Here is a 14400-nt window from a genome sequence, read left to right as displayed (position 1 = left end):
GGAAGCCGCTGAATTACTTTGGGTAGAAAGAGTCACATCAGACGTGTATGAGTTTGGAAAGGGATCAGGAACCTAAGAAATGAAAACTCAGAGACCAGCTGAGTGAGAGAGAGAAACGGGGCCTAGACAGGGGTGGCGGTCACTTAGAAATGGAGAAAGATGAAGGTGTTTCAGATAAGCAAGGCAGGGTGATAGGATCTGACAATTAGTTACACAAGGTAAGTTATACAAAGCATGGTGATCTGAGGCTTGAATTATCCATCATTCACCTGTTCGCGCAAATACCTGGTGCCTACTTAGGCACTAGGGCGTATATAAACTATAAAATTCCTGACTTGGTGGAAGCGGTGTTCCCTGCTCCGGTGAAGAGCACCGCACAGGGGCCAGGTTAGGGGGGTATCACATCAGTGTTGGTCACAGCTAAGGCATCTCTGAGACATCCAAATATTCAGAACAAGTAGGTTTAGACATGCCTAGGGCTAGAGCTAGAAACCTGAGAATTGTTAACACATCATGTGTGAAGTCTTAGCATAGACTGGAGATCACCTGGAGAGTATAAATATACAGTAACTGGGGACCTGAGGCAGAACCTCTAAGTACGCCAGCATTTAGAAGGTCCCTTAAGGAAGAATAAGCAGGCATGTAAGATTCAATACTGGTCAGAGGAGGGGAGAATCTTCCCTGACTTCACTTCAGGTTTAAATCAAACTTTCAACTGTGTCCTCTTTATATTTGCTGTTGGTATATACCAATTATTCCCATCTCTGGTCGTGATTATTAACATGAACTACAGAAAAACGCCAAAACTCATTTCTCATGGTAACCTCTGACACCCAGAAGAATCTAGGTTAAACATGGCTGGAGTCCTCAAGGAGTTTTCAGAGGTGGAAAACAGCAGTAGGGAAATCAAGCTGAAATGACCCTTGGCCTGTTTTCATTTTGCCCAGAATAAGACCAGTTCTTAATGGGACTTCTCAGAGAATCGTTTCCCTCCAGAGTGGTATCTGATCTTCTCACTCACAGCAAAGCAGCTGAAGATCAGGCAACAGTAGATATTCAGGAAAAAGACATTTCAAAGGTCACTAGTCGGATGTATACTTTTGACACAAAATATAAACACATAATAATTCATTTACTCCACTTTTTAGAAAAAGGCAATAATCTAGAGAAAGTAGGAAAAAAATGAAATAAATTTTAGCACTTCAAAGACAGGTTTTAAGATTTTAATTAATGTGTTTTCTTTAAATACTTTTCCTGCACTTTTAACAGAGCACATCAAATGGGATGTGACCTTCTAAGGATACAGGGGCAGATCTGCTCATCTCTGAACACTACAGCAATGCTCCGATGCCTTCCTGGAGAAACATTTTATTCTCTTCTAGTCAGTGGCTGCTCTTTCTTGCTATTTGTCTCTCGTGTCTTTGTCAGTTTAGTGACTGCTGTGCCGACAGCTAGAATCATCTTTATAAAACTGGGGCTGGGGGCCACCCAATAACCTGATCTAGCCCACATGAGACAAGTCTCTCTCACTCTGTCAGCATGTAAAACAAAAGTAAGAGTTGACCCATTTGAAGATTTATCACAACGGATGCTAAGGGTTCAAAGATCTTTAGCCCACGCTGCCAGATGAAGTTTAAAAAAAGTGCTGGCTACAGAATAAGAGACAGCACGCTAAACTGTTAACTTGTACTGTTTCCCTACTTGTCCTCCACATGCTGAGGTTCAACTGTAACCTTGTATTCTACCGCAGGAAAGGAACCAGGACAGGGCACAGCTCCTTTGCTAACGAGCTAACTATGCTGTGACCGCCTTAATAAACACATTTATCGACAGCTTCAAAAGCAACTTGTTCCGTACGTACACCTGTCAGAAAATTCTACTGAAGGTGTTTCAGATTCCTCCTGAGGTCTAAGTACTTCACATTACAAAGATAAAAATCCACATTAGCATCTCACCTTCCTGTAGTACTCTAAGAAGCTGACTTCAGAGCCATCTGCTTTCTTAAAGGTACTCTTTGGGTTCTGGTCCCAGTCAATATCATCTACTCTGTATGTTTTATTGTTATACCTGTGGAGTGGAGATTTTATTGGTATTTGATTAAAATATGTAGAAATGTTATCAAAAAGAGAGGCTAGACACTATGTACTCTCTAAAAAATAAAATTTCAAATCATTTGGTAACAGACAATATTATGGAAAGATAAAGGGAAAACAATTTCTTAAAGACCATGCTATACACTAGACGGATGGGGAAGTTAACTAAACTATTAGAAAATAAAATTAAAACTGAAAAGAATAGACATCATTGCCTATTTCTCCTTTTAAGATGAGTATATTCCCCCAAAACTTTTGTTCTTGAGAAAGGTTATAAATATCCCTCCTCTGTTTTTGTGTTATTCCCACCTCTCAACTTTAAACCCTACTTTCTCTCCATCTAACATTACAGGACTAGAAAGCCGCAATATCTTCAGACTTGTAAAATTATTGTGCGTTATTAAAAGCCTTACTTGGTGAGAACAATTAAACCTATCAGCTCTTTAGAAACTTGTTCTTGAAATTTATGTTCTTCAGTTTGATGAAACAAGTTGAACATGAAATCTAAAACAGTTTCATTTCGAAGGACTTTATGACTGACATCAGTGCAAAGCATGATGTTATTTTCATACTGAAGAATAGAAGTAGTGAAGCCAGGCCAAATCACCAACCTGTCAAAGACAATGAATGCCATGAAGTAACCTCTATGAATATCCAAACATGTTTTCTATGTATCAAGTTATGGTTTTTACATTTATTAACTGGGTCAACAGTACAAGTCTTTGAGTACATTTACTTAGCTTCAGGTTTTACAGGGTTCCAGATAAAGACTGATCTTTTTAAAATCTTCAACAATGAATGTTTATAATAATATAATAACTTTATAAGTTCCATTTTAAATTTAGTACACTAACTTTATTAAATTTTATTATTTATATTGATCTAAGACTTGAAAAATCTAATTGAAAGCATCTACGTTTATTATAATAAACCTAAACCACTTGAGCTGCAATCCTGATACACTGCAGTAACTTTTGAAGCAATCGTCACTAGCTGATGAATTTTGTTACCTAAGAGCAAATACAAACTTTGTGTTGGACAACTCTTTATGCTTTTCCCCCATGACAAATAAATATCACATGATTTTTTAAAATCCAAATATTCTGGGATGTCTCCTTTATTGTTCAAGCCAGGTTAAATGCTCACTTGATGTGATGGGTACCACTAGCAGCCACAGTAAATCTGATCATTTCAAAACAGAGCATCGCTATCAAAGTCTGTGATTAAACCTAAGGAACAGAGACTTTCCACTTCATACAAACCTATGATTTGGAATGTCAATTGGGTCACTTGGGTTATAATAATTCCGTCCAATCTGCTGCAAATTCATGATCTTTAAAAGCCTAGAATGTGAAAGGTCAGAATAGAGAAATGAATATTGCTCAGTATCTCTCATACTACAGTCACAATGGCATGTTGTTTAGAGCAGGAGTTGGCAAACTATGGCTCATAGTGGGGCCACATCCAGCCTACCTGCCGTATGGCCTAGGAGCTAGTTTTCCTTTTTACATTTTTTAAAGGTCTGGAAAAAAATCAAAAGATTAATGATGCATGAATTATGTGAAACTCAAATTTCAGTGTCCATCAGTAAAGCTTTACTGGAACACAGCCATGATCATATATGTCCTATGACTGTTTCTGTGCTTCAACAGCAGAGTTGAATAGTTGAGACACAGACCACATGGCCTGCAAAACCTAACATGTTTACTATCTGGTCCTTTGCAAAAAAAAAGTTTGCCAACCCATCATTTACAGAAAAATAAATCTTCCATTACATTAATTCAGACAAGTATCCACCGAAATGAGTCAGTGACAGGTTATCTCATGAGCAACTTAGGTAAATTACAAATCCAAGAATTACGTCTCACTATGCTCATGCCAAGCTCAGGCTCATCCAGATTGCTTCCCACTCAGCAGGGGGATGGCAGGGGCGGGGGGCCTTCACAGAACTTGTGTCCAACAACTTTGGGTTTGGAAAACACAGCACCCACACTGAAAGCCAATCATGGAGCACGCACTGTACGTGTCCTACGACGGAAGAAGTAAATCGGAACAGACCTAAACCCTGTCCTGCTTTCTGAATTGGCACCCCCTGTGGGAGAGAAGGAATATAAAGTTAAAGTGCTGAAAGGATGTGTGCTCTTAACATAAGCTCAAATGGGATTTGAAAGATCTAATCTCAACACAAATGGGGAAGTGAAAGACATGACGCTTGCTTAAAGCAAATAAATGAGATTTATACCAGTACACCACATCTAAAAACGATTAAAACTCAGGGTAACCCAATGATCCTAACCAACCATTGTAAAATCTAGGCACTAAGTATACAGGTACTTATCGTACATGTCTTTCAACTTCTGATTATGTTTAAAATTTCTTAATAAAATGTTAAAAAATACCAACATACCTCCTGAAAATAATATTATAAAACTGCAGACAAGTTGGTGATGTAGGTGGGAGTTCATTTGTCAAGGTGATTGTTATCTTCACATGCTCTCCATTTCGGGTCTGACTAAAAACTTCAGTAACCTGAAGCCAGAGTGGTGGAAAACCAGACTTTTAATTTTGTTAAAATAGGGCCAATCACATAAGCCTGTTGAATAAGGCAACAATGAAAAGTATGGAAAAGTTTTAAATTAAAAAAAAAGAATGACTATGAGAAAAGAGTAACAGAATGGGTATGAGAAAAGAGTGATTAAGCGCCTTATTATTATTTGACTGTAATCATTAAGTCACTCAGGTGGATCTGAGAATGGTATAATAATGCCATATGCACCCATGGGTGTATTACAAGTCCTAACAGACAGGAGACCACTGGGGTTTCTCTAAAGCTACCCCAGACTGTGGCAGTTTAGCTTTGAGGTAGAACTCCCCATCTCCCTCTCCCCAACCCGACAACTGAAATAACCTTGTGCTGTAGTCTCTTAGGTAAAAATAATATTGTTCCATCAAAAGCGTGACACCTTCCGATTAAATCTTCATGTTGAAACAGAAGAGCTGAGCGGAGTCTTCTGGCTTCCATTGATGGGCTATAGTCAATGTGATACTGATATAAGGCCCACTGGGGACGGGACGTCAATCGAAAATGGTTAGTGCTTAGCCTTACTATAATACCTGAGGAACCTGTAAAAGTAAGTCACATTCAATTAATGAAATATCAAGTTTACTCTTCCTTGAAATCTTCACTGCCGTGACAAGGCAGACACAGTTCTGTAAACAAGGGGTTAAAAGCAGCAGATAACACAAAAGTTCTCAGACATCTGACTCTGGAGACTATTCTACTTAGGTAAATTACTACAAGCATCCATTTAGAAATAAATCCTCCCTAGGCTGAGTAATTTATAACCAAACCAATGAAATCTCTTTACAGCAAAAAGCTTTAAAAGAAAAAAGTGGTCTATGTAATAAAACAACATTTCAGTGCAGCTAATGACATCTATAACCTATGTCAAAACCAAAAGGGAGAGAGGAAAATGGAAAAGCCATCCATGCAAAATCCTTGACCAAATGTGCTCCTTCACCCTAGTAATGCACCGTACAAATAAATACCAAAATTAAAGTGCTTCAATTCACTGTCCTGTGTACTTGAAAACTGTACTCTTAAGAATTAACCTACCTGTTTTTGATTCTTTCACATGATCTAGGTTCTGTCTTGTATTCACACCGAGATCATGAAAGTCTCTACGACGACCTCCTCTGTCTGCTAATGATAATTCCTGAAATCCAGCAGATATCTGGAGTTCTTAAAAAAAAAAAAAAAAAAAGGAAAAAAAAGAAAAAAATGACATCTAAGTAATACGCAGCATGAAATAAAGAATGACGATTCCCAAAGTACTCTACTACATGAAACCCAAAGGCTCCTGAGGTGCTAAAGGTAGTGTGTAACAATCCCATCAGAATGTTTCAGGTAACTGCCAGCCAAAGGAGAGGACAACTTCTCAGCCATAACCTCGTCTGTGAAGCCCTTCTTGTCACTGCCCTAGGCAAACTCAGCTCCCTCACAAGACATATATACCTTTACAAGATCAAGACAACTGGAGTGATTCAAGAACTTAGGAGCACATGTTTATTGACTGGGTAATTATTTTTCTGTCTCTAGGTCTGATAACCACCTGTGGGCCTTAATATCAGTATTTTTCACAATTTTTATGATGTAATTATAGCTGTAGGAATTGGTAGTTCATATGATTTAAATGTGCAACCTGAATTAGAAAACGTTAAGTCTAAAATGTAATTTCCTCACTAATTTCCCTTACGAGCCAGCAGAACAGATGGGATGGGCCTGTGTGTATCCCGTGGCCATGATACACATCTACCGGGATAGGTTAGCTATCAGTTCATGCTTACTTGCAAAAGCTGTGGCTAAAATATGCGAAATCATTAAGTCCTTTAATTTGCATGAAATATATTATGAAGTATCTCATATCAATAGTATGACGTGGGCCAAAGAATGAACATGGGCTTTGTAGTCAAGTGTTAAGATCTAGCTTCAGTTAATAGGCATGTTATCTTGTGTAGCAGAGACTACTGACTATCCAATAACCAATCTTTCATTCTTCTTTTAAAAGTTTATTTTGGGAGTAATACAGCTAGAAGACTAGAATTTCCACCTTCCTTGCAGGTAAGGAGGGCCTAAGAGACTTATGCAGAAATTACTGGATGAAATGTCTGGGAAAGCACCATAGGGGAGTCAATAGCTGGCTTTTCTGTTGTCCATGCCCCTAGCTGCCAATCTTGCCTGGAATCTGGATGTGATGACAGGAGGGAGCTCAAGCAGACATTCTGAACAAAACGTAAGTCTTAATGACAGAGGTCATGGACTTGGGAGGAGAGAACGAAAGGATGAGAGCCCAGTTCTCTTCTGACCACAAATGCCAGAACTAGCCCAGAACGGCCAGCTTAACAAAGGTCAGGTATACTGACTCTAACCTGATAGCAACAACAGGTCATAAAGCTTTGATCGGAATTTCTCCCTGAAAAATTTTTGAGTTTCTCTTAAAAAAATATCAGTTCTGGATGTGAAAACCTGATTGCAAGTTTCTGAATATAAACGATGACGAAGTTTGCTCCCCTCTCTACATATAGCACCGCTATTATTAATATTTTAGCCAAAACTTGATTAACTGTCAGTCTAGAAAGATGACACATTTCAAAATGGATACAACTGGAAACCTTGCTAATTCCCCTTCCACGCAGCTGCCAGAGTGCTTTATTAAAAACACGAATCCGATCGATCATGCTGCTGTTCTATTTAAGAGTCCTGCAATGGAACCCTATCCCCCTTCACAGAGTGAAAAATCGAGGTCTTAAACAAGGGCTCACTAACGATAAATCTGTTAAGGTCGTCATTTTAATTTCTAAAACACAGTAGATCCTTGAACATTTACTGTGAGAAGCACTTCTCAGATATAACACGTACGAGACCCGTGAAAGGTGGTAAAACCAGGCCTTGCATCTGTGATCCTGAGTATCATTTGATGCTCACAGTGGCCCTCATCTATAAAGGTACAACATATACCTTTTCATAGGTAGGGAACTGAGTTTCACAGAAGTAAATTTAAATTCATAAGAACTGTTAAAAAAGTATTAGTGAAGATCGATACAAAGAATGTTTAGATTTAAGCTTTTCCAGAAATTTTATTTGCATTTTAATGCTGCAATAATAAGGATATGTTTTTTAAGAAACAGCTTCAGCGCATCTTTTTGCCCAGAGTTTTAATTCAATGAAATTTTGCTCTGTTGAACACAGCTGCACATGTCAAATATTCTAAGTTTCAAAAGAACTGTCAAGAACAAAGCAAAAGGCATCACACTTCCTGATTTCAAGCTATACTATAAAGGTGCAGTAATCAAAACAGTATGATACCGGCACAAAAACAGACACACAGACCAATGGAACAGAATCAAGAGCCCGGAAATAAACCCAGGAATACATGGTCAACTCATATCTGACAAAGGAACCAATAATATTCAATGGAAAGAAAGACAGTCTCTTTGAATTATGGTTTTCTCTGGGTATATGCCCAGTAGTGGGATTGCTGGGTCATATGGTAGTTCTATTTTTAGTTTTTTAAGGAACCTCCATACTGTTCTCCATAGTGGCTGTTATCAATTTACATTCCCACCAACAGTGCAAGAGGGCTCCCTTTTCTCCTCACCCTCTCCAGCATTTACTGTTTGTAGATTTTTTGATGATGATCATTCTGACTGGCGTGAGGGAGGGAGACGCAAGAGGGAGGGGATATGGGGATATATGTATACGTATAGCTGATTCACTTTGTTGCACAGCAGAAACTAACACAACACTGTAAAGCAATTATACTCCAATAAAGACGTTAAAAAAAAAAAAAGACAGTCTCTTCAATAAATGGTGCTGGGATAATTGGATATTCATATGTAAAAGAGTGAAACTGGACCCCTATCTTACACCACTTACAAAAATTAGCTTGAAATAGATTAAAGACTTAAATGTAAGACCTGAAACCATTAAACTCCTAGAACAAAATAAAACAAACAAAACAAAAAGCTCCTTGACACGGGATCTTGGTAATGATTTTTTTTTTTTTTTTTTTTTTTTAAGATATGACACCTAAAGCACAAGCAACAAAATAGAAAATAAACAGGTGGGACTATAAAAAACTTCTGGACAGCAAAAGAAACCATCAACAAGGTGAAAATACAACCTACAGAATGGGAAAAATATTTGCAAACTTTACATATGATAAGGGGTTAATATCCAAAATATATGAAGAACTCATACAACTCAATAGCAAAAAACCAAATAAGCCAACTTAAAAAACAGGCAAAAGACCTAAACAGACATTTCTCCAAAGAAAATATATGAAAGACTAATAGGTACATGAAAAGATGCTCAACATCACTAGTCATTAGGGAAATACAAATTAAATCCACAATGAGCTATCACCTCACACCTGTTTAGAATGGCCATCATCAAAAGGATAACGATAACATATGCTGGCATGGATGAGGAGAAAAGAGAATCCCCGTGCACTGCTGGCGGAATTTTAAATTGGTGCAGCCACTATGGAAAAGAGTATGGAGGCTCCTTAAAAAATTAAAAATAGGACCACCATATGATCCAGCAATCCCACTTCTGGAAATATATCCAAAGGAAACGAAAATACTCACTCAAAAACATATCTGCACCCCCATGTTGGCAGCAGCATTACTGACAATAGCCAGGACATGGAAACAACTTCAGTTGTCCATTGATGGATGAATGGATTAAAGAGTTTGTGGTGCATATATATAATGGATTATTATTCAGGAAATAATAAAAACAGGAAACCCGACCACTTGTGACAACATGGATGGGCCCTGAGGGCATTATCCTAAGTGAAATCAGTCAGACAGAGAAAGACAAATTACTGTATGATCTCGCTTACATGTGGAATCTAAAAACAAACAGAAAAAACCAACCCCAAAACCAAACTCACAGAAACAGAGACCAGACTTGTTACCAGAGGCAGAGGGTAGGGAAGGGAGAATTGGAGGAAAGCGTCTGAAAGTACAAACTTGCAGTCATAAGATAAATAAGTACTAGAGATATAATACACAACATGATGACTATGGCTAACACTGCTGTAATGATATACAGGAAACTTATTATGGGAGTGAATCCGAAGAGTTCTCATACAAGGAGAAAATTTTTTCCTCTTTTCTTTTGATGGTATCTTTATCAGAAGATGGGTGTTAGGAGAACCTAATGTGGTAATCATTTCACAATACATGTAAATCAAACCATCATGCTGTATGCCTTAAACTTAGACAGTGATATATGTCAATTATTTCCTCAATAAAACTGGGGAAAAATAATAAAAGCAAGTGACCTGGAGGTGATTTTTGGAGTCACTGGTTTCATCACTTGATTCCCACTTGGGATTTATTCTTGTCATTTCTGGCCTCTGAAGATTTTCCAACTCTCTAGCCAGATCAGGTGAATTTTAAAAAGATATTTTAAAATTTAGCACATTAAAGGTATTTAGTTGGAGGATATCTAGCCTGCTATAATGCTGGATACAGAATTCTCACTTGGCTTGTACATTTAAAACTCATGCAAGTTTCTATTATTAGAAACATTTGTAATTTACTGTGATATATTTATTCTAATAGAACAGATTGTACCCCCCTGCTCACTTTTTGGATTAAATGGGTAATTTAAAAAAGAAAGAACTGAGGCATCTAGACAAAGTGACTGGATAAAATCCTATAAATTTAAGGAGATTAATTCCCGTAAAAGAATTGTCATCAGGCACTTTGAAGTCTGAAACATCCTGTAGCACCACAAAAGCAACAGATGTAATTAGATACATAAAGCAACAAATAAAAGGCCCCTTGTCTTCTAATAGATTCTTCAAATGAAGCACTATTAACCACTGATGTATTTTTCCTCAAAATTTTCTATACAGAAAATATATACATACACATAACACGTATTTACTAAAAATACAAAGCTGTTTTACAAGTTGCTTTCATTTCAGTCAAGTTTTTACATTCTTAGAAATGGCTAAATGGTACTCTATTGTTAAAGTGCAGTGGGCTTTACCTCTTATTGGGTAGGGGCTTCCAGTGTCTGGGTACACTACCATGAATGTAACTGCTAATAAAAGTGTACTGCTGCTACACACTACAAAATGCCATCCAAAAGTTAGTACAATCCCACAGGGAGCACAAATTCCAGTTTTACAATTGCCAACATTGGCAAAAAGTAAAATGGAGAATAAACAGATGTTTGTTCTGTTTAAAAAAATCAGTTTAAACTTAATGATAAGGCTTACCATTTTATTGGCCTTTGTATTTTTCAATGCTTTGCCCTTTCCTTTGTCCACTTTGCCAGCAGCTTGTTAATATCACAGATTCATAAGACTGCTCTGTGTATCAGAGAAATGAGCTCCTCCATCATTTAAGTTTCCAGGTTGTCTGCTGACACTGACGTTATTTGTCATAGCTTGATTCACACCACTTCAAGTTCATTTTAGATTCACTCATGTTTTCTTCTAATTTTATGGATTTCATTGGTTATGACTAAATATTCGGAGTACATGGAAATGTAGTGCAAGGCATAAAGCAAGGAACCAGGTTTGTTTTCTAGTTTTCCCTTTGCGTCAACACTATTTTATTGCCCATTTCCCATGCCCATGCCAGGGTTTAAAAGCCAATGTGACTATATTAATTCTCCCTATGTATACATGGGTCTGCTTTTCCTATACCAAAACCAAACTTAATAACTGGAGAAGAATCTTACACCAAGCATCCAGTTAATTAGTTTTCGCAACAATGCAGCGAAAAAGCACGAGTTTTGAAATCAGAACCGGCGTTCTCACTCTACTGGCTGTCACAACTTTGACCTCAGTTTTTGCATCTGAGAAACAGGATGAACCAAAACAACACAAGTGAAAGTATGTTTTCTAAGTCAAAGTTACAAATGTAAAAGTTGGTACAGCTTTGATGAAGTCACTAAAGATGATGCCAAGAGAATGTTCTAAAATGATTCATGCATAATAAGCAAATTTATAATCAGTTTCGAATTTGCTTTGTAATAGCAAGTGTGGGGCTCTGGTAGGCCGGGGTTCACTCCCAAGGAGAAAAGAAATCCTGTGGCCCTGCATTCAGGGGCAGGCTGAAGATTGAGGGAGATGCTGCCACACTTTCAGGGACTGCTGGGAGTCCCTTTTCTTTACGCAGAGCTTTGGTCACCAACCACACCTAACGCTGCAAGCGCGCGCGCGCGCACACACACACACACACACACACACACACACACACACACACACACACGAAGCCTCTTCACGCTCCCTTCACCTTGTGGCTGGGCTGTCGCTCCTACTGTTCCTCTCTGTGGTCCACGGCCAACCAATTCCCCCTCGGCCGGTCGCTGCTGAGGCCTAGGCTGAATGTAACCAGGCTGCTGAGTCTGCAGTTACACGCAAATAAAGAACAGCATGCTTTTTATGTCAAAAGCTCACAGATATCAGAGGCAGTAACTACTCAAACAAGTCTAGGGCATTTAAGCAAAACGGATCTAAATTACTAATCAAATATCGTATCCTCAGAAAGAAGTTTCTTCAAGAAGGGTTGCCAACTGAAGGCAAGCACCAGCTTCCAATATCCACAGGACACAGAACGTCAGCGTCCTTGTTCAGCCCCTGTCCCTTCACAGGACACGGTCCTTAAACTTCTCTTTGACAGTGCAAGCTGACGGAGGCTTAACAACGCTGGGCTTTAAGACGCTCTCCGCAGTCAGGAAAGGGGAAAGCACTCACTGCAGCGGCGCCCACGTGCTGCACCGCCTCCTGGCCACGAGCCCTTCCTCTCGCTCTCGCTCTGGCTCTCCCAGTCATTCTTCTTTCTCTTGAGAGGAAATAATCATGAAGACAATACTCAGTGTTCACAGTTACATTTGAGTGTTTCTACAACGTTACCTTTAAACTGATTTGGTTGAGATTCTAAAATAAGCTCCTGGGTAATCACATACTTTTCTAACCGCTTAACATACAGTCTAAGGCAATATCCCCACCTTCGATAAACTTAAGTGCTCCTGTGCTAGGTGGGGGCCCTGAAGTGGAAGACCTAATACACTATTTCATTTTTCAATTGGATTATTTATTATAAAGAGACTTAGGAGGATAAAACTGTTAAGAGACTGTAGGTGCTGGTGACTAGTTCTTTCTTGCACATCTGGATGTGGAACCTACCATGAAAGAGGGCACCAATGGCAAGTTTTATGCCAGGCTCTTTACGCAATTCTTATACATACGTTACTGTAGATCTTCCCACAATTCCACGTGCAGCTTAACCTTTTCTACCACATCATTTATGTCCCATAATTCCATTCTTGGTGAGGGGCACCCACTTCGTCTCTAAAGAAAACTGACTGAGTCATTCGTCTCTAAGCTACTCCTGTACTGCTCCTACCACGTCTGATGAACAATTCTCTCCATTTCTTCAACAACACCATGTGCAATGAGTGAGTACCTAATGTGAGCCAGGATCTGGGTCAGGCACCAAGTATATTCACAGTACTATGTATAGAGGTTCCCCACCAGTCACCCCCAACCACAGGGTAGAAAGCAGTACCATCAGGTCATCATCGGGAGAGACCTCAGAGCCAGACTGTCTGAACTCTACTCCTTCATGTAAGTGACCTTGAGCAAATCACATAACCCAAGACTCATGTCTTTATTTGCAAAACAGCTGTAATAACCTAGACCACACAGGTCAGTTGTGCGGCTCAATGAGAACACACATAAAGGCTTACAAAATACCCGGCACACCATGAGAATTCAACCCATGTGAGCCCTGGTGGAAAAGGCAGATAAACTACAAATTCTTAAGCCTAACAGAGGAACTAAGAAGCATGTTCTTACAAAGAGGAAAACAGAAGCTAATTTACATACTGAACAGGTCTGCCTGCGAGGAAGCTCACATTTACACTGAGAGGCAGGAGGACTAGGAACTGGAAGGTAGGTGGTTCCACTCTTGGGACAAGAGGGAACAACCCGGGACTAGGTGTTGAGAGCTCGGCTCGTCTGCAGATTGGAAAGATGCCCAGTGTGACTGAAGTGCAATGAGCTTGGATGTGACGCTCAACTCAAGGCGAGACTACTGCAGGTTCTAAACAGGGGCAGATGATGACATTATTTACAGTGGAGATCACTCTGCTTGAAGTCAGGATATCTTTTGCGTCTCAGTTTTCTCAGCTTCTAGAAGTTTTTGTCCCACGGCAAGCTTCCTAGAAAGACAACTCTAACGACACCCTCCACTCTGTCTCTCCAGAGACCTCTCTGACTTCCCAGCATGTTCTAAAGGACTAAAAATACAGTAGCTCACCGCGCTGTAAAAACCAACCCGAGTCAGCAACTGCCCAAGAAGGTTACACGATATGACCTGCGGAGGCGCCAGCATATTCGGACGAATTTTTCATACCATTATCAAGTATTCCGTATTTGTTACCATGTAGACCATGACCACGGCCGTACACACATAGCTTACACGCTGGGCACACTGGCGTACACGCCGGTCCCTTACTGGGGGACAGGATCAAAGTCGGAGGCCTCTGCCTTCGACTCTGGCAAACGTGGCTTTCCTCCACTCAGCAGCCATGATCAATTGCACGGTAACCTTTGCCCCCCGGCACATCCTTTGCTGAAGCGCCTTACCCTCCTCTCTGACGTGGAAGAATCCAGCTTGTCCTTCAAGGACCAGCTCTTCCAGCCTCTCCCGCCAAGCTGCGCGCACGCGGATTACACCAGCCACACGGCGCGGGATCAGTGTGTCCCCCCCCCAC

General features: G+C 39.7%; 1 protein-coding gene across 1 annotated transcript in view; it reads right to left on the bottom strand.

Annotated features, from left to right (window-relative positions):
• Positions 1-14039, bottom strand: part of PIWIL1 (piwi like RNA-mediated gene silencing 1) — a 38021-nt gene extending 23982 nt beyond the window's left edge. Inside the window, exons 1-8 of the mRNA XM_082418403.1 lie at positions 12377-14039; positions 11916-12027; positions 5710-5835; positions 5002-5216; positions 4501-4622; positions 3356-3436; positions 2507-2704; positions 1956-2067 (exon numbers count right to left, since the gene is read on the bottom strand). Coding sequence (XP_082274529.1) covers positions 1956-2067; positions 2507-2704; positions 3356-3436; positions 4501-4622; positions 5002-5216; positions 5710-5835; positions 11916-12027; positions 12377-12454 — 1044 coding nt within the window. The 5' untranslated portion in view covers positions 12455-14039. The remainder of the gene's footprint in view (positions 1-1955; positions 2068-2506; positions 2705-3355; positions 3437-4500; positions 4623-5001; positions 5217-5709; positions 5836-11915; positions 12028-12376) is intronic.
• Positions 14040-14400: the final 361 nt, after the last annotated feature.

Source organism: Balaenoptera physalus (genome assembly GCF_965194825.1).
Source record: "Balaenoptera physalus genome assembly, chromosome: 12".
Lineage (NCBI taxonomy): Eukaryota > Metazoa > Chordata > Mammalia > Artiodactyla > Balaenopteridae > Balaenoptera > Balaenoptera physalus.
The sequence above is the reverse complement of the archived record's forward strand: the minus strand, read 5'-3'. Positions and strand labels throughout refer to the sequence as shown.